Consider the following 13485-nt stretch of genomic DNA (forward strand, 5'->3'; position numbering starts at 1 on the left):
AACATGGGATATACGCCACATATTACGTAACACCCTTAGCAGGATCTTGGAAGAATACCCCAAATCAAGCGCATTAACATTTCTGTGGACACACACACACCCCCCCACACACACACGCAAAAGAGATAAATGAAGATTACAAATTGCTTCAAATTCAGATCCATTCTTGCTGACCTGAATTACTGTTTTTAAATGGCTTAAGAGCTTTCTGCCCCCAACAGTTTTGCAGATGAAGACACAGACTCAGGGAATTGAACCCGCCCAGGGTTCCCCTGCTCCCAGTGAGGAGGCCGAGGAACCAGCTCTCCCGGCCCAAGCCCCAGACCTTGCCCGAGCCTGCTTCCCGCGCCGTCTCATCTGCGTTTGGACTGGGAGCTACTTCTTGCCTTTCCTGCTTCCTGGACCTCTCTGGAGCTTTGACTGGGGTGTAAGGATGCCGCAGTCACCGCTTTGACCCAGGGACTCTCAAGCCGCGACTTAAACGGAGGTTGCACCATCACTGGCAGCGGCACCAGGTGGGGTGGGCCTCACCCTTCCTGATGCGGATCTGAAGCTCCTTCTTCCTCCATGAACACCGCAAGCCCGTGGCCTGCCTGTCAGAGCCGCCCCCTCTAGGGGTCCCCACGCCAGGGCTCTGTCGCTCCTCCTTTCCAGGTGCCATGTCCTCGCCCGACGAGGCCCACGTGTGGGTACCCATGGTGGTCCTAGGCCGGGAAGGCTTCGTGAAGGGAGTGTGGTCACCACCTCTGGCCTCTTCTCAGGGGTTCTGGGGCTGTGGAGCTGGAGAACAGTCACCTCCGAGTTGCACAGAAGCCACTGCCAGCTCGTCTCAGTGGACCAGCCCAGGTGTGTGTGCATGTGACGCGTGTGCATGTGAGTTTACATGTGGTGTGTGTGATGTGCATCTGATGTGTGCTGTAGGCGTAATGAGTGTGTATGTGACATGATGTGTGCACATGTGATGTGAGTGTGCACGTGCCGCGTGCTTGTGGTATGTCTGCATGTGATGAGTCTGTGCATACATGTGTGACGTGTGCCCGTGTGATGTATGTGTGATGAATGTGTGCAGTGTTCATTGTGGGAGTAGGGGGTGGGGGATGGGTCAGGAGGTGGACAGAGTCTAGGGAAGCGTTGATGCAGTTCATCAAAACGAACCTCTCCTTGGTGCTGTCCTGCACCCACCTCTCTCCTCCTCCCCTCACAGGCCGGTACCCTCCCCTGCCTTTTGCCTCTGCGTCCTCTGCACTCAGTGAAAAGCACCATTCCTCCCCTGGCCTCAACCTTACCGCCTCCAGGTGCAAGGCTGGTGGTAGGAAGTGGGCCTGGCCTGTGCGTGCAGTGCAGGGACTGAGGCCTGCTGTCAAACGGGCAGAGCCTGCCCTGATGAAGAGAATTAAGATCCAACTCTTGTCCAGCACTGCGCTGGCCAGAGCATACCTGGGCCGCATGTGCCTTGTGGCAGGGTGCACATGGCCGTTTGTTTCCCCATAAGCCACATGGGCTGGCTTGGCCAGAGGCAGGAGGGGACACCAGCAGCGCACTGGCTTTCCAGAGCCTGCAGAAGCTGCTGTCAGTGTCAACAGCTGCTCCCTGCCTGGGAGAGAATGGAGAATCTTACTACAGCTCATGTGAGGTACCAATTTGGTCAGCTTCTGGGGTACTGTTGATTTGTCATTTGAGGAAATTCATAGGACATCTGAGCATAAAACTACAGAAAAGTGTCGTGGGCTTTCAGGACAGCAGGAAAGCAATGATAATAGCCATGCAACAACAGTAGCAACAGAAATCGTGCCAGCAAAAATTTATTGAGCATCTACTATGCACCAGGCTGTGTGCTAAGCACTTTAGTCTCAGACAACACTAAGAGATGGGTGCTCTTCTTTATCTCCACTACACAGATGAGGGAGCCTGAGGCTAGGAGGGGTCACGTGGCTTCCCTGCACTTGATGGTTCTCAGCAGAGCTGGGGTTGGTGGAAGTCGCCCTGGCTGCAAAGCTTGAATGATTAGTGATAAGGCTGCTCACCTGCTTTGCCAGATGATTAAGCAACTGGTCATTCTGCTTGTTCTGTTCATTTTTGTATGACATTCGGGTCAGGGTTTCTGGGGGATCCCCAAAGCCTGAAGCTGTATCCATTAGGGTGGGACTGTGGGGCTTCAGGGGGTAACCGCTCCATGGGGGTGGTGTTCTCCACACAGGGAGCTGAGGGCCTCCAGGAAGAGCTTTCTGAAGGAGGAGGACACGACGCTGTAGAGGAGAGGAGTCACCGCTGAGCTGACGTAGAAAAGTGTGTTGGTCACCATGTAGAAGTAGTGGTAGAAACTGTACAGTGGGCTGCAAGAGAAACCCGGAAGCCTGGTTAGAGGATCGGTCACCTCCTCGCAGTGTCCGCTTCCTGCTGGAGAATGCCTCTCCTCCACAGGGCTGCACGAGGAAGCCTGTTTTCTGCTATCAGGAAGCACAGTGGTTTTTGTTTGTTTGTTTGTTTTTTGTTTTTTGAGACAGAGTCTTGCTCTGTCTCCCAGGCTGGAGTGCAATGGCACTGTTCACTGCAACCTCCACCTCCTGGGCTCAAGTAATTCTCCTGCCTACAGTCCTGAGTAGCTGGGACTACAGGCGCACACCACCATACCCAGCTAATTTTTGTATTTTTAGTAGAGACGGGGTTTCACCAAGTTGGCCAGGCCGGTCTTGAACTCCTGACCTCAGGTGATCCACCTGCCTCGGCCTCCCAAAGTGCTGGGATTATAGGTGTGGGCCACCGCGCCTGGCCAGGAAGTACAATGTAAATTCCACAAATGTTTTCATCACCAGCAGCTGACGCCCTCCACCCCGCCTCTATGATCTGCCATCCCTGGCTGCAGTTCCTGGTCACCTCATGGTAAGGTGACACTGCTGACTGACAGGGGCCGTCTGTCCAGCCACTGAGGCCCTGGGTGCCCCGGGCTGCTGTGTATGGTCGAGAGATGTGGTTGCACTAAGAGCCAAAGGTCCTTCTGAGGAGCTGCACTCCTTGCTGCAGGTTCTCTGCAGTGGGAAATGCTTGGCACGAGCTCATGTTGCCCGCGCAAGTGTCAAGGGTGCTGATGGCTCCTGGGGAGGAGGCATCTGTCACATGGCTCTTTCTGTGGAGGCTTCCTGGGACCTTGATTCTTTTGGATGTTTGACTCCCACTTATGATTGGGGCACAGCAATTTCCGAAAGGCAGACTATGAATTCTCTCATCTTCTCCAACCGTGTCATAAAAGGGGGTGCATGTCTTGGTCTCTGCCGAGGAGACCTTTGTTAGCTCATGGGGTCGCAGCTTTGTGTCTTCCTCACACTCTTCTTGGAATCGGAGAGGAAGGAGAGAGAGGGGAAACCTCAGAAGCATGGCCCGTTCTCCCCCTTCCCAGACTGCAGGCTTCTCTTTCTCCTGTAGTGAGAATCCCACAGTCTTGGCTAGGCCTCTCATGCACACGGCCTTACCAGGTCAGAGACAACGCTCTGTTCCCCATCCCTGGCGGGGAGATTTCAAGGCACAGACTGCACGGGACCAGGTGGAATGCAGTCCAGGGTTCCAGAGGACCCAGCAATGGAGGGTCCCTCTGCAGAGCAATGGAGACCCCAGGCCCAATCCAGTGGGCCCCCGCCCTGTGTGCTAGGGCCCTTCTGCCACACTCACTCAGTCCATGCGTCATCAGGGACGTAGCAGTACATGAGCCTGCGGGCATGGTACGGCAGCCAGCAGATGACATACATGGCCACGATGGCTCCTGCAGAGCATGGGAGAGCGAGAGACAGCGCCAGGAGAAAGCAAACACATTCTCAGTTACACCATTGCTGAGGGAGGATGATGCCCAAGGGGTCAGCAGCGTTGCCCTCTAACTTGGTCCTGGAGTCAAGGGTTGGAAGGACACTTTGAGGTTATCTGCTATATCCCAACCTGAATCTCTTCTCAAACCTCATATGATCCTGTCCTCTGGGTGAATGTCCACCCTGGCCATGACCTGGACACAGCATGCTTCTAGGACCTCCTCCTGGTCACTAGAATATATTCCCAACCCAGGGCTAGATATCCCTACTTGATTATCTATCTGCATGTACAACAGAACTTGTGTCTTTCTTGGGCCAAGCATGGTGGCTCATGCCTATAATCCCAGCACGTTGGGAAGTCGAGGCAGGCGGATCACTTGAGGTCAGGAATTTGAGACCAGCCTGGCTAACAGGATGAAAATTAGCCGGGCATAGTGGCAGGTGCCTGTAATGCCAGCTACTTGGGAGGCTGAGGCAGGAGAATCGCTTGAACCTGGAAGGAGGAGGCTGCAGCGAGCTGAGACCACGCCACTGCACTCCAGCCTGGGTGACTGAGCAAGACTCCATCTCAAAAAAAAAAAAAAAAAAAAAAAAAAGAAAAAGAACTTGTGTCTTTCTTGTCTTAGAAAGCTTCTTGCTCCTTTAGTCCTTTCTCTGGTTAATTTATCTGGCACTGCCATTCATCTGGCACTCAAGCCATGAGCCAGAGACTCCTATTTTTCTGTTCCTCTCTGTATCCAGTCTATTAAAAAGTTCCTTCTTAGCATCTCTCCTCTGTGTGCTTTCCCTGCTCTCACTGCTACCTCCCTAAGAGACTCTTACCTCCTGTGCACTGGACTATGATGAGTTTCCCAACCTCCCACCCCTTCCCTCTCCTGCTTCTATTCTGCTCTGACTGGCAAAGCCATCATCTAGCCCAGGGTGGCCCCTGAACCAGCAGTGTTAACATCAATGAGAAGCCTGGTAGAAGTGCAGAATCTTGGGCCCTGCGGCTTGTATTTTACGACTCTCCAGATCATTCTTATGCACTCTGAGGTTTGAGAGGCACCATTTAGCCCATTCTCCAAAGTGCTGAGTGCAATAGGTCTCAAAAGCAAATCTCCCCTCACTCATGGGCATCAACTTTTTCAATGACTGGCCATTGTCCATAAAATGAAGGCTGACACCTTCATGTGCTGACTTTGTGTTACTTATTACATCACATTGCACTTAGCTCTTGTGTCTCTGTTCATACACAAGACTGACATTGATGACAGCAGAGACTCTGTCTTGTACTTGATCCTTCTATACCCTAGCTAGTGCCTGGGTTATGGTGGGTGCTTGGAGAGACCTCTGCTCTCCTGTGCCTTTTGGAGTTTCTCTTATAAGGCCAATTTTTCCCAGAGACTTAGGAAACAAGAAAGCAAACGGGGCCGGGCGCGGTGGCTCAAGCCTGTAATCCCAGCACTTTGGGAGGCCGAGGCGGGTGGATCACGAGGTCAGGAGATCGAGACCATCCTGGCTAACACGGTGAAACCCCGTCTCTACTAAAAATACAAAAAAAAAAAACTAGCCGGGCGTGGTGGCGGGCGCCTGTAGTCCCAGCTACTCGGAGGCTGAGGCGGGAGAATGGCGTGAACCCAGGAGGCGGAGCTTGCAGTGAGCTGAGATCGCGCCACTGCACTCCAGCCTGGGCGACAGAGCGAGACTCCGTCTCAAAAAAAAAAAAAAAAAAAAAAAAGAAAGCAAACGGATCAGTGTTGTAGGAGGGAAAATGGAGTTCGAAGGGAACTGGGTTGAGGGACCCAGCCCATCTGAGGGTCCACAATTTGCAGCTGCAGTCTTTAAACTGTTCCTTGTGTTCGTCCACACTGCCAGACTTACTGAAAAGTGGTCAGGTCTCTACTTGCCTGTGTGTGCTACTCCGTGGAGCAGATTGGAGGCTTCATGTACAGAATTCCTATTCTTTCCTAATTATACCACCGAACCCTACATGAAGTCTGTTGATTATACAGTTCCCCTGGGACATAGGATAAAGGAAGCCTTGAGAGAGGTAGTGACTTGCCGAGGTCACCCGGCCAGGGATTGGTGGAGGCAGCCCTGGAATCTGGCCAGGGATTGGTGGAGGCAGCCCTGGAATCTGGTCAGGGATTGGTGGAGGCAGCCCTGGAACCTGGGCCCCTTTCTTCTGGGGTGATGTTGCAGAGGACTTAACTGAGAACTTGGACGCTGCGCTGGAGGCTGCGGATCCCGCGCACGTCTTTGTGTCTCACCAGGCTGACCTGGCCTCCCTGGATAAAGGTCTTTTTCCATACGATGAAGCTGAGGAGACCCTCCTCACTCAGCAGCTCCAGGCGGCTGGGGGTGGAGCTGCCCAGGGCAGAAGTGGATGGCACTTGGGAGCAGAGGGCCAGCAGGTGGCTCACCATGACCCCATTCAGGAAAGCAGTTAGTGCCAAGGGGAGCACGAAGGACACCAGCACATTCACCTGTGGAGGTAATGCCAAGGACTATGGGGCAGCACCAGGGCCCTGCGGCCCTCGCCATCTGGCCATGCCCCAGGCCCAGAATCTGCGTCAGCAGAAGGGGCGACAGAAGGGTTAGAAGATAAGGTTGAGAAAGTTCTCAAAAAGTGAGGAGAGAGAAAAGAAAATCTCGGATTAGTTTAGGATGTTCATAATAGGGGTTCCAGAAAGAAAAAAAAAAAATAGAGAAAACAGAGGGGAGGAAATTTTATTTGAAAATGCATTCAAGAAAGTTTTCCCAAAGTTGAGGAATCTGAGCTTCTAGACTGAAAGGCTGCCTGAGTGCCCAGAAGAATGGATGGAAATAGACTCACGGCGAGTCTCGTTCTTATGACGTTTAGCACCTTTTTTGGGTATAAAGAGATCTTGAAAGCTTCCAAACAGATAAAACAGGTCACATAGATAGGATGGAAAACCAGAATGACATTCACTTCTTAAAAGCAATGGTGGAAGCTAGAAAATCACGAGCAGTGTTTTACAATTTGTGAGAAAAATAGCTTCCATCTTAGAATTTTATACCCAGCCATATTGTGACAAACGTGAGGATAAAAGAAAACAATTTTTGACATGCAAATTCTCAAATTTTTTTACCCTCTATGGACCCTTCCTCAGGTTTCAGGAGATTAAAGAACATATGTTCTAGACAAATAAGGTTATAAGCCAATAAAGAGGAGGACCTGTCATTCAAAATGGGGGTATCCCACAGAGGGCCCAGCGAGTGATGGAAGGGAGCTCCCAGGGGGCCACTGCGCTGATGGAAGGGAGTCCCCAGGGGGACCCTGCGCAGATGGAAGGGAGTCACCAGGGGACCCCTGCGCAGATGGAAGGGAGTCCCCAGGGGGACCCTGCGCAGATGGAAGCGAGTCCCCGGGGGACCCTGCGCAGATGGAAGGGAGCCCGCGGGGGGCCCCTGTGCAGATGAGACTTCCCTGTGCCTTTTTATGGAGTTATCATTCATGCCTTTTTATCTTAATGCTTGCTCGCAAATCAGCAACACTGAGGGAAAAATAAAACAGCACCTATGACCACCACTTTAGTTTGTTGAGGAACCAAACAGGTTTATATCAGTAATGACAGGCTTAATTACTATCGATTTGTAGCTTTAATACCAGTCGAGACAAAGATCAAAAGTAAAAATATATTTATACATTAGTAATTCATCTTTGGGAGTTTTAAAATCTTTCTGGGAAAACTACAGTTTTTCGTACTTTCAAAAACTGTGAGCAATTTTCTTGGACAAAAAAACACAGTGAATCAACTCACTGATGAAATATTAGAACCAAAATATCCTAATTTGAGTCTGCTTATTTTGTTGTGTTAACATACACTGTATGTTTCAAGTTAAACATTTTTAAATGCACTATTTGTCAAAAGATGCTGTTCGACTGACAGAATTCGTTTCACAGCTTCATTGCTCCAGCCAGGTTGAACCATGTCAAGGAAACTATGTGAGTAGCATATTTAAGACACAAACATTGCTTGGAACTGTTTTTTTTTTTTTTTTTTTTTCCCAAGCTTGTCTCCCAGTTAGGAACAGCCTGGAAGTCACCACTCCAGACTGTGACAAGTGGTGGAACGCGGCTCCCAGGCATTGGGGAAATATGGTTCATTGTCACAGCCATGCCAGGGCTCAGCAGAGAACTGCACAGCCAGGTTGGAGCAGCAATGCGCTGGCTCTTCTGCTGCAACTGGGAACCACGTGCTGGCAGCTGGGAGGTAGATTCCTGTACCTGCTGCTCTGTGCTTAGTGCTAACTTGTCATGGGGCTAAAGGTTACTAGTGTGGATGATAAAAAATATTGGTTCTGACATTAGTAGTTCTGCAAATACACACTTTATAGACCTTGTATCAGCAGCCTGGAGTAATGTCTTGCCTCAATAAGTAGCTCTGGGACTCGGAACCAGAATGTTACAGCTGCTAGATCCAGATCTGCCCAAGTCTTCAAAGGTGAACAAAAAAAAATAGAGTGCCACTCATATCAATGATTTTGACTCATCTTTACTCAGGATCTTTACTCATAGTTAGAATATTGGCAGGTTCTAGATCCCTATGCAACTCCCAGCGGTCATGCAGGCAGCAAAATGCATCTAGGATGGGAGGTGATGATGACCTCACTATCCCCCAAGGTAACTGAGCTGGCTTCTTGTTTGTTAGTAACTCTGCACCACTAGCTTATAAGTCAGAGGTCATACAGAAGCCCTACTTCCCTGTCAGCGTGAGACAGAAAGACTTTCTGAAGAGGGAGGGCCCGTGGGTGCTCAAGCTCGTGAAGGAACCACCTTTCCTCTCGGCTTTGTAGACGCGACCCCGAATGCCTCAGCCTACTTTGCAGTCCTCAGATTCAAACAGGTCCTCAAGTGGTTCCCACTTGCCTCTGAGGCCAAGAGACCAGGTCAAGGCTGCAGGAAGGCACTCAGTCGCTTTAGCCCTTGGGATCCTGCTACCCAGCAGCAACAGCAGGACCTGAATTGATGTGGCAAAAGGAGGATAATACCCCTTGGTAGAGCCGGGGTGCCAAGTGGCAGTGGGCCAAAGTGGTGGGAAGGCCTGGGAAGATCTCCTGGGCGAAGAGAGCAGAGAGATGAGGCTGCGGGTCTCCAGCTGGCCCTCTCCTTGCTGGTCCTCCCACTGTTGCCCCAGAGGCCACAGGGACAGCTACTGTGGGTTCCTCATGCCTACCACACTGTCACGCCCCTTCGCTTACTCATGCTCACATTTTTTTTTTAAATGTATGTATATAACTTTGTTTAAAGAGTAAAGATGTTTTCAAAGCAAAAAAGTAAAAATAAAAATAAAATAAAAAAACAACAAACAAAAAGTGAACCTAGGCCGGGCGCGGTGGCTCATGGCTATAATCCCAGCACTTTGGGAGGCCGAGGAGAGTGGATCACAAGGTCAGGAGATCGAAACTATCCTGGCCACCATGGTAAAACCCCGTTTCTACTAAAAATGCAAAAATTAGCTGGGCATGGTGACACGCGCCTGTAGTCTCAGCTACTCGGGAGGCTGAGGCAGGAGAATCGCTTGAACCCGGGAGACTGAGGTTGAGTGAGCCGAGATTGTGCTGCTGCACTCCAGCCTGGTGACAGAGCAAGACTCCATCTTAAAAACAAAACAAAACAAAAAGTAAATCTAGAGACGGCAAATGGAGCTGAGTTATTACGGAGAGGCCAGGGGTGGAGAAAGGAGAGAGCTTGATGATGAGTGAGGGGAGGAGGGAGGAAAGGAGGAGAGCAGAGCAGGTAGGGAGGGAGAGAAGACGGGACAGGTGGGAAGGCCCTGATTGTGCTTCCTGTGAGCCAGGCACTGTACTAGGCTGGGAAGGGAGAGCTGGAGTTAAACCCTCAGGTGGGAAGAAAAGGCAGGAAAGGAAAGAAGGTGAACATTTGTTGAGGACCTGCAATATTCTGGGCAATTCCACATGATCTCGTTGAATTATCGCAGAGGATGCCAGAAGCCATGTTCTTGCCCTATGGACAGACCTAGGCTTGTGAACCCTACCCAGACACACCCAGAGGCCTCTTTTTGAGTCTGGGAAGAGCAGGAGAGAGAGGGGCTCCTGGGAGCCCTGAGCCCCTGATTCTGACCTGAGATCTCAGCTGCCCCAACATCCTTGCTTCAGTTTTTAATTTTGGCTGAAGCTGCCTCCAGTTCTGTTTCCATCATTTGCAGCATAGAGTTCTGACTACACCCCTCTCCAGCCTCTTTTTCCCCTTCCACAATGGCTAGAGTTTTTCATTTCAGAAACATATTATGAACATTTAGTTTTTAATTTTTATTTTTTGAGACAGGATCTTGCTCTGTCACCCCAGCTGGAGTGCAGCTGGAGTGCATCGTGACTCAATGCAACCTCAAATTCCTGGGTTCAAGGGATCTTCCCACCTCAGGCTCCTCAACAGCTAGGACGACCAGGCATGCCATCATGCCCAGCTAACTTTTGTACTTTTAGTAGAGACAGGGTTTCACTATGTTGCCCAGGCTGGTCTTGGACTCCCAGCCTCCCACCTTAGCTTCCTGCCTTAGCCTGCCAAAGTGCTGAGATTACAGGCTTGAGCTACGGCACTATGCCTTATAAACTTTTAAATGCCAATTTCCATGTGTAAAATAAACAAAGAAACAAATACATTTTCCTCAGGCATTTGGTCCCTTCATCCCTCTCTGCAGGCCAGATCCCACTCTCCATACCCCACATCCACGGGAGACTTGTGTCCTGATTCCAGGTGCCCATTGGAGCCCCCAGACCCACGGGAAAATCACTGCAGACAGTTGTTCATAGCAGATTCCATGTGATGGGCAAGCTGTGTCTGGGCTGAGCCTGCCAGAAAGGAACTAGTAGAGGAAGATGTTGTTTAAAGAAATAAGAGGTGACAAGTTCAGTGGAGAGAAGGCCCTGTTGCCAGGACAGCCACTCCATAGAGGTGTACTTCTGAAGATGACTCAGTGGCCTCCGTGGATTCCAGGGGTGGGACTCGGAGGCCTCCGTGTATTTTGGGGGCTGGACTGTGGGGCATGCTCAAGATCTGGAAGGATTCTGTCCATGGAGAGTCCCTGTCCCCTCCACAATGTTTAGATTGAATGGGAACAAAGCGGCTCCACTGAACACCCATGAAACCTTAAGATGTTGCCTGCTCCATGGATTTCTCCCGGTTGTGAGTGAAAAGCAGGTTGGTGAGTGAACACCTTCCTTGAGGCCCTTCGGTCGCTACCCCTGCCCAGGGTATGGATGAGCAGACACGAACAAAGGTGGGGTCTTCAGGAATGAGGAGAGGGTATAGAAAGAGAGGGGGGACTTTAGAGAGAGCCCTCTGACCATGTAGGCAGGCTGGGCTTCCAGCTGCAGGAGGCAGCTTAACATGAGAAGGAGCCTCACCTGGGGACATGGCACTAAGCAGCCACTTAGGAGGCTGCTTAGGACGAGTCCCCTAAGGAGCCTCTGCACCCTCCATGTGCCCTGATGAATTCACACAGTAAACTCTCCCACGTACCCTCATGTGCCAGTGTGCAGAGAATGGGTCCTGGCTCCACCCTGCTTTGTTCCTTTAGGTTTCCTGGAGGCCCAGCAGGGCCTGGAGGGGCCTGTGCTTTCTCAGCCTTTCCCACTTCCCCAATGTGCTGGATACATGAGATCATGGTCTAATGTGACTGGAGCAAGCAACCAGAGGACACTGGGTTGTAGAACGATGTGGAAATGGAGACAGACATTTAGAAAGGTGAGCATCAATTTCAGAAAATGCATTGTGAAGTGCTGCAAATACATCATATGCTGAGAGAATTCAGAAGACAGGGGAGAGTCCCTGGAGTTGGGGAGGAGGTGAGAGCAGAGCTGCACTTTGGGGAATAAGAAGGGTTGGAATCAAAAGCAGAATGAGCTTTTGACTTAAAAGCCAGAGGCTGGGCATGGTGGGGGTTCGGGGAAAGTGGGAGCAAGAGGTGTTGGGGGACGAGTGGCCTGGGGAAGGCAAGGCTGCCAGGGAGAAGGTAACAGGAAATGAGGTTAGAAGCCTGATCAGGCCTCTGGAAGAGAGGCCGGGAGTGCCTTCCCCTCCCCACCTTACCTTCAGGGAGGTCCTCTCCAGAGCCATCTGGGGGACTCGTTGGAACACAGACTTCAGGCTACAGAGGCAGAAACCCCGGTGGGTCATGGACTCCGTGTTTTCACAGGCTCTGCAGGCAACTTTACGCCCAGTAACGTCTGAACACCACTCTCGCAAGAGTGGGAACATTTACTTTGGAGTTGATTTTGAATTCAAATCGGGATTTCTCTCAATGCTTCCCTTTGGCCACGCCTCCCTCCATCTAGTAAAATGGGACGAAGCAACGAGACCCAACTTTCTGGGTGGTGGCGAGCATTAAAGTTGAAAATGCCTGTTCCCCGGGGAGAGGGGGTTCCCTCCTCCCAGCTCCCCCCCACTCCCGCCCTCCACGCCCTTACCTGGATGAAGACTTGGAGCGCGGTGCGGCTCACCAGCACGGTGCACACGCGCGAGGCCGGCTCCGGCTCGCCGCCCGCCGTCTCCAGCTCGTGCTTCTGCCCCATGATGAGGGCCATGGGCAGGGCGAGGCCAAGCGAGGCGGCCCACAAGAGCGCCACCAGCCGCCGGGTCCGGCGCGGCGTCAGCAGGCTGCGGGCACGCAAGGGCTGGCACACGGCCAGGCAGCGCTCGGCGCTCAGGCCGGTCACGCTCAGCACCGTGGCGTAGGCGCACAGCTCGCGCACGAAGTAGTAGCCGCGGCAGCCCAGGTCGCCGAAGACCCAGGGGTAGTGGAACCACACGAAGCTGTAGAGCTCCACCGGCACGCCGACCACCAGCAGCAGCAGGCCTGAGAGCGCCAGGCTGAGCACGTGGTAGCGCAGGCGCCCAGCGCGCCCGGCCCGCGCCTTCAGCACCACGTGCACGGACAGCGCATTGCCCGCCGCGCCCAGCGCCCAGATGAGTGCGTACAGCGCGGTGAACAGCACCTTGGCCCAGAGGCGCGTGTCCACGCCCAGCCGGGCGTCCAGGCTCAGCCCCAGGTTGGGGCTGGACCGCGGGGGCGGCGGGCTGCTGGTCTCCATCCCGCTCCCGCGGCCGGCGCTCCCTTCCTCTCACTGCCCGGAGTCTGGGCGAGCTGCCTGGTTAGTGAGCACCTCCTCTTCTCTGGGAACCTCTAGAACTGGGAGGACACGCCCCCGAAAGGGTGTCCCTGAGCCAACGTGGGACCGCGAGTGCCAGCCCGTTAGCGTCGGTCACACGTCTGGGTTCTGTTCAACCCAGGGAAGCGCGTGCTGGTGGAAAAGGGGCTCCTTTGGGGGCTGATAGTCACGAGTTGGGCCGGACTCCACCACTTTCCAACTTTGTGATCTTGGGCAAGTTTTTTAACCTCTGTGAATCTGGTTTTGCAACTTTATTATCGACACTGCAGAATTTTTGGGAAGATGAAATGAGAGAACGTGTGTGGAAGTTTCTACCGGCAGCATAAATAGACGTGGTGCTTTCGTCTTGCGCCTTGGCCCTTGTGTTGCTTTCTGTGTGTGTGTGTGCAACTCGGGAGAGGTCTTGGGAAAGACTTTCCCAGCGGTTCTTACTAAAGGGCTGTTTCAATGCCGCCCTAAGAGCCCCAGGAATCTCCTTTGTCACTGAGAATACATCTTCATGATGCCACACTTTCCCAGTCCTTTGAGAGTGTCATTCTCATGGAGCTAGGGG

General features: G+C 52.3%; 1 protein-coding gene across 1 annotated transcript; it reads right to left on the reverse strand.

Moving 5' to 3' along the window:
- Window positions 1-1786: 1786 nt before the first annotated feature.
- On the reverse strand, window positions 1787-13024 carry NTSR2 (neurotensin receptor 2). Its single transcript, XM_025354397.1, has 4 exons — window positions 12231-13024; window positions 5989-6262; window positions 3664-3754; window positions 1787-2333 (listed from the first exon to the last, which is right to left on the reverse strand). Exons 1-4 carry the CDS (start codon window positions 12852-12854, stop codon window positions 2156-2158), a joined length of 1167 nt encoding a protein of 388 aa, XP_025210182.1. The 5' UTR covers window positions 12855-13024; the 3' UTR covers window positions 1787-2155.
- Window positions 13025-13485: the final 461 nt, after the last annotated feature.

The sequence above is a fragment of the Theropithecus gelada genome, chromosome 13, assembly GCF_003255815.1.
Source record: "Theropithecus gelada isolate Dixy chromosome 13, Tgel_1.0, whole genome shotgun sequence".
NCBI lineage: Eukaryota > Metazoa > Chordata > Mammalia > Primates > Cercopithecidae > Theropithecus > Theropithecus gelada.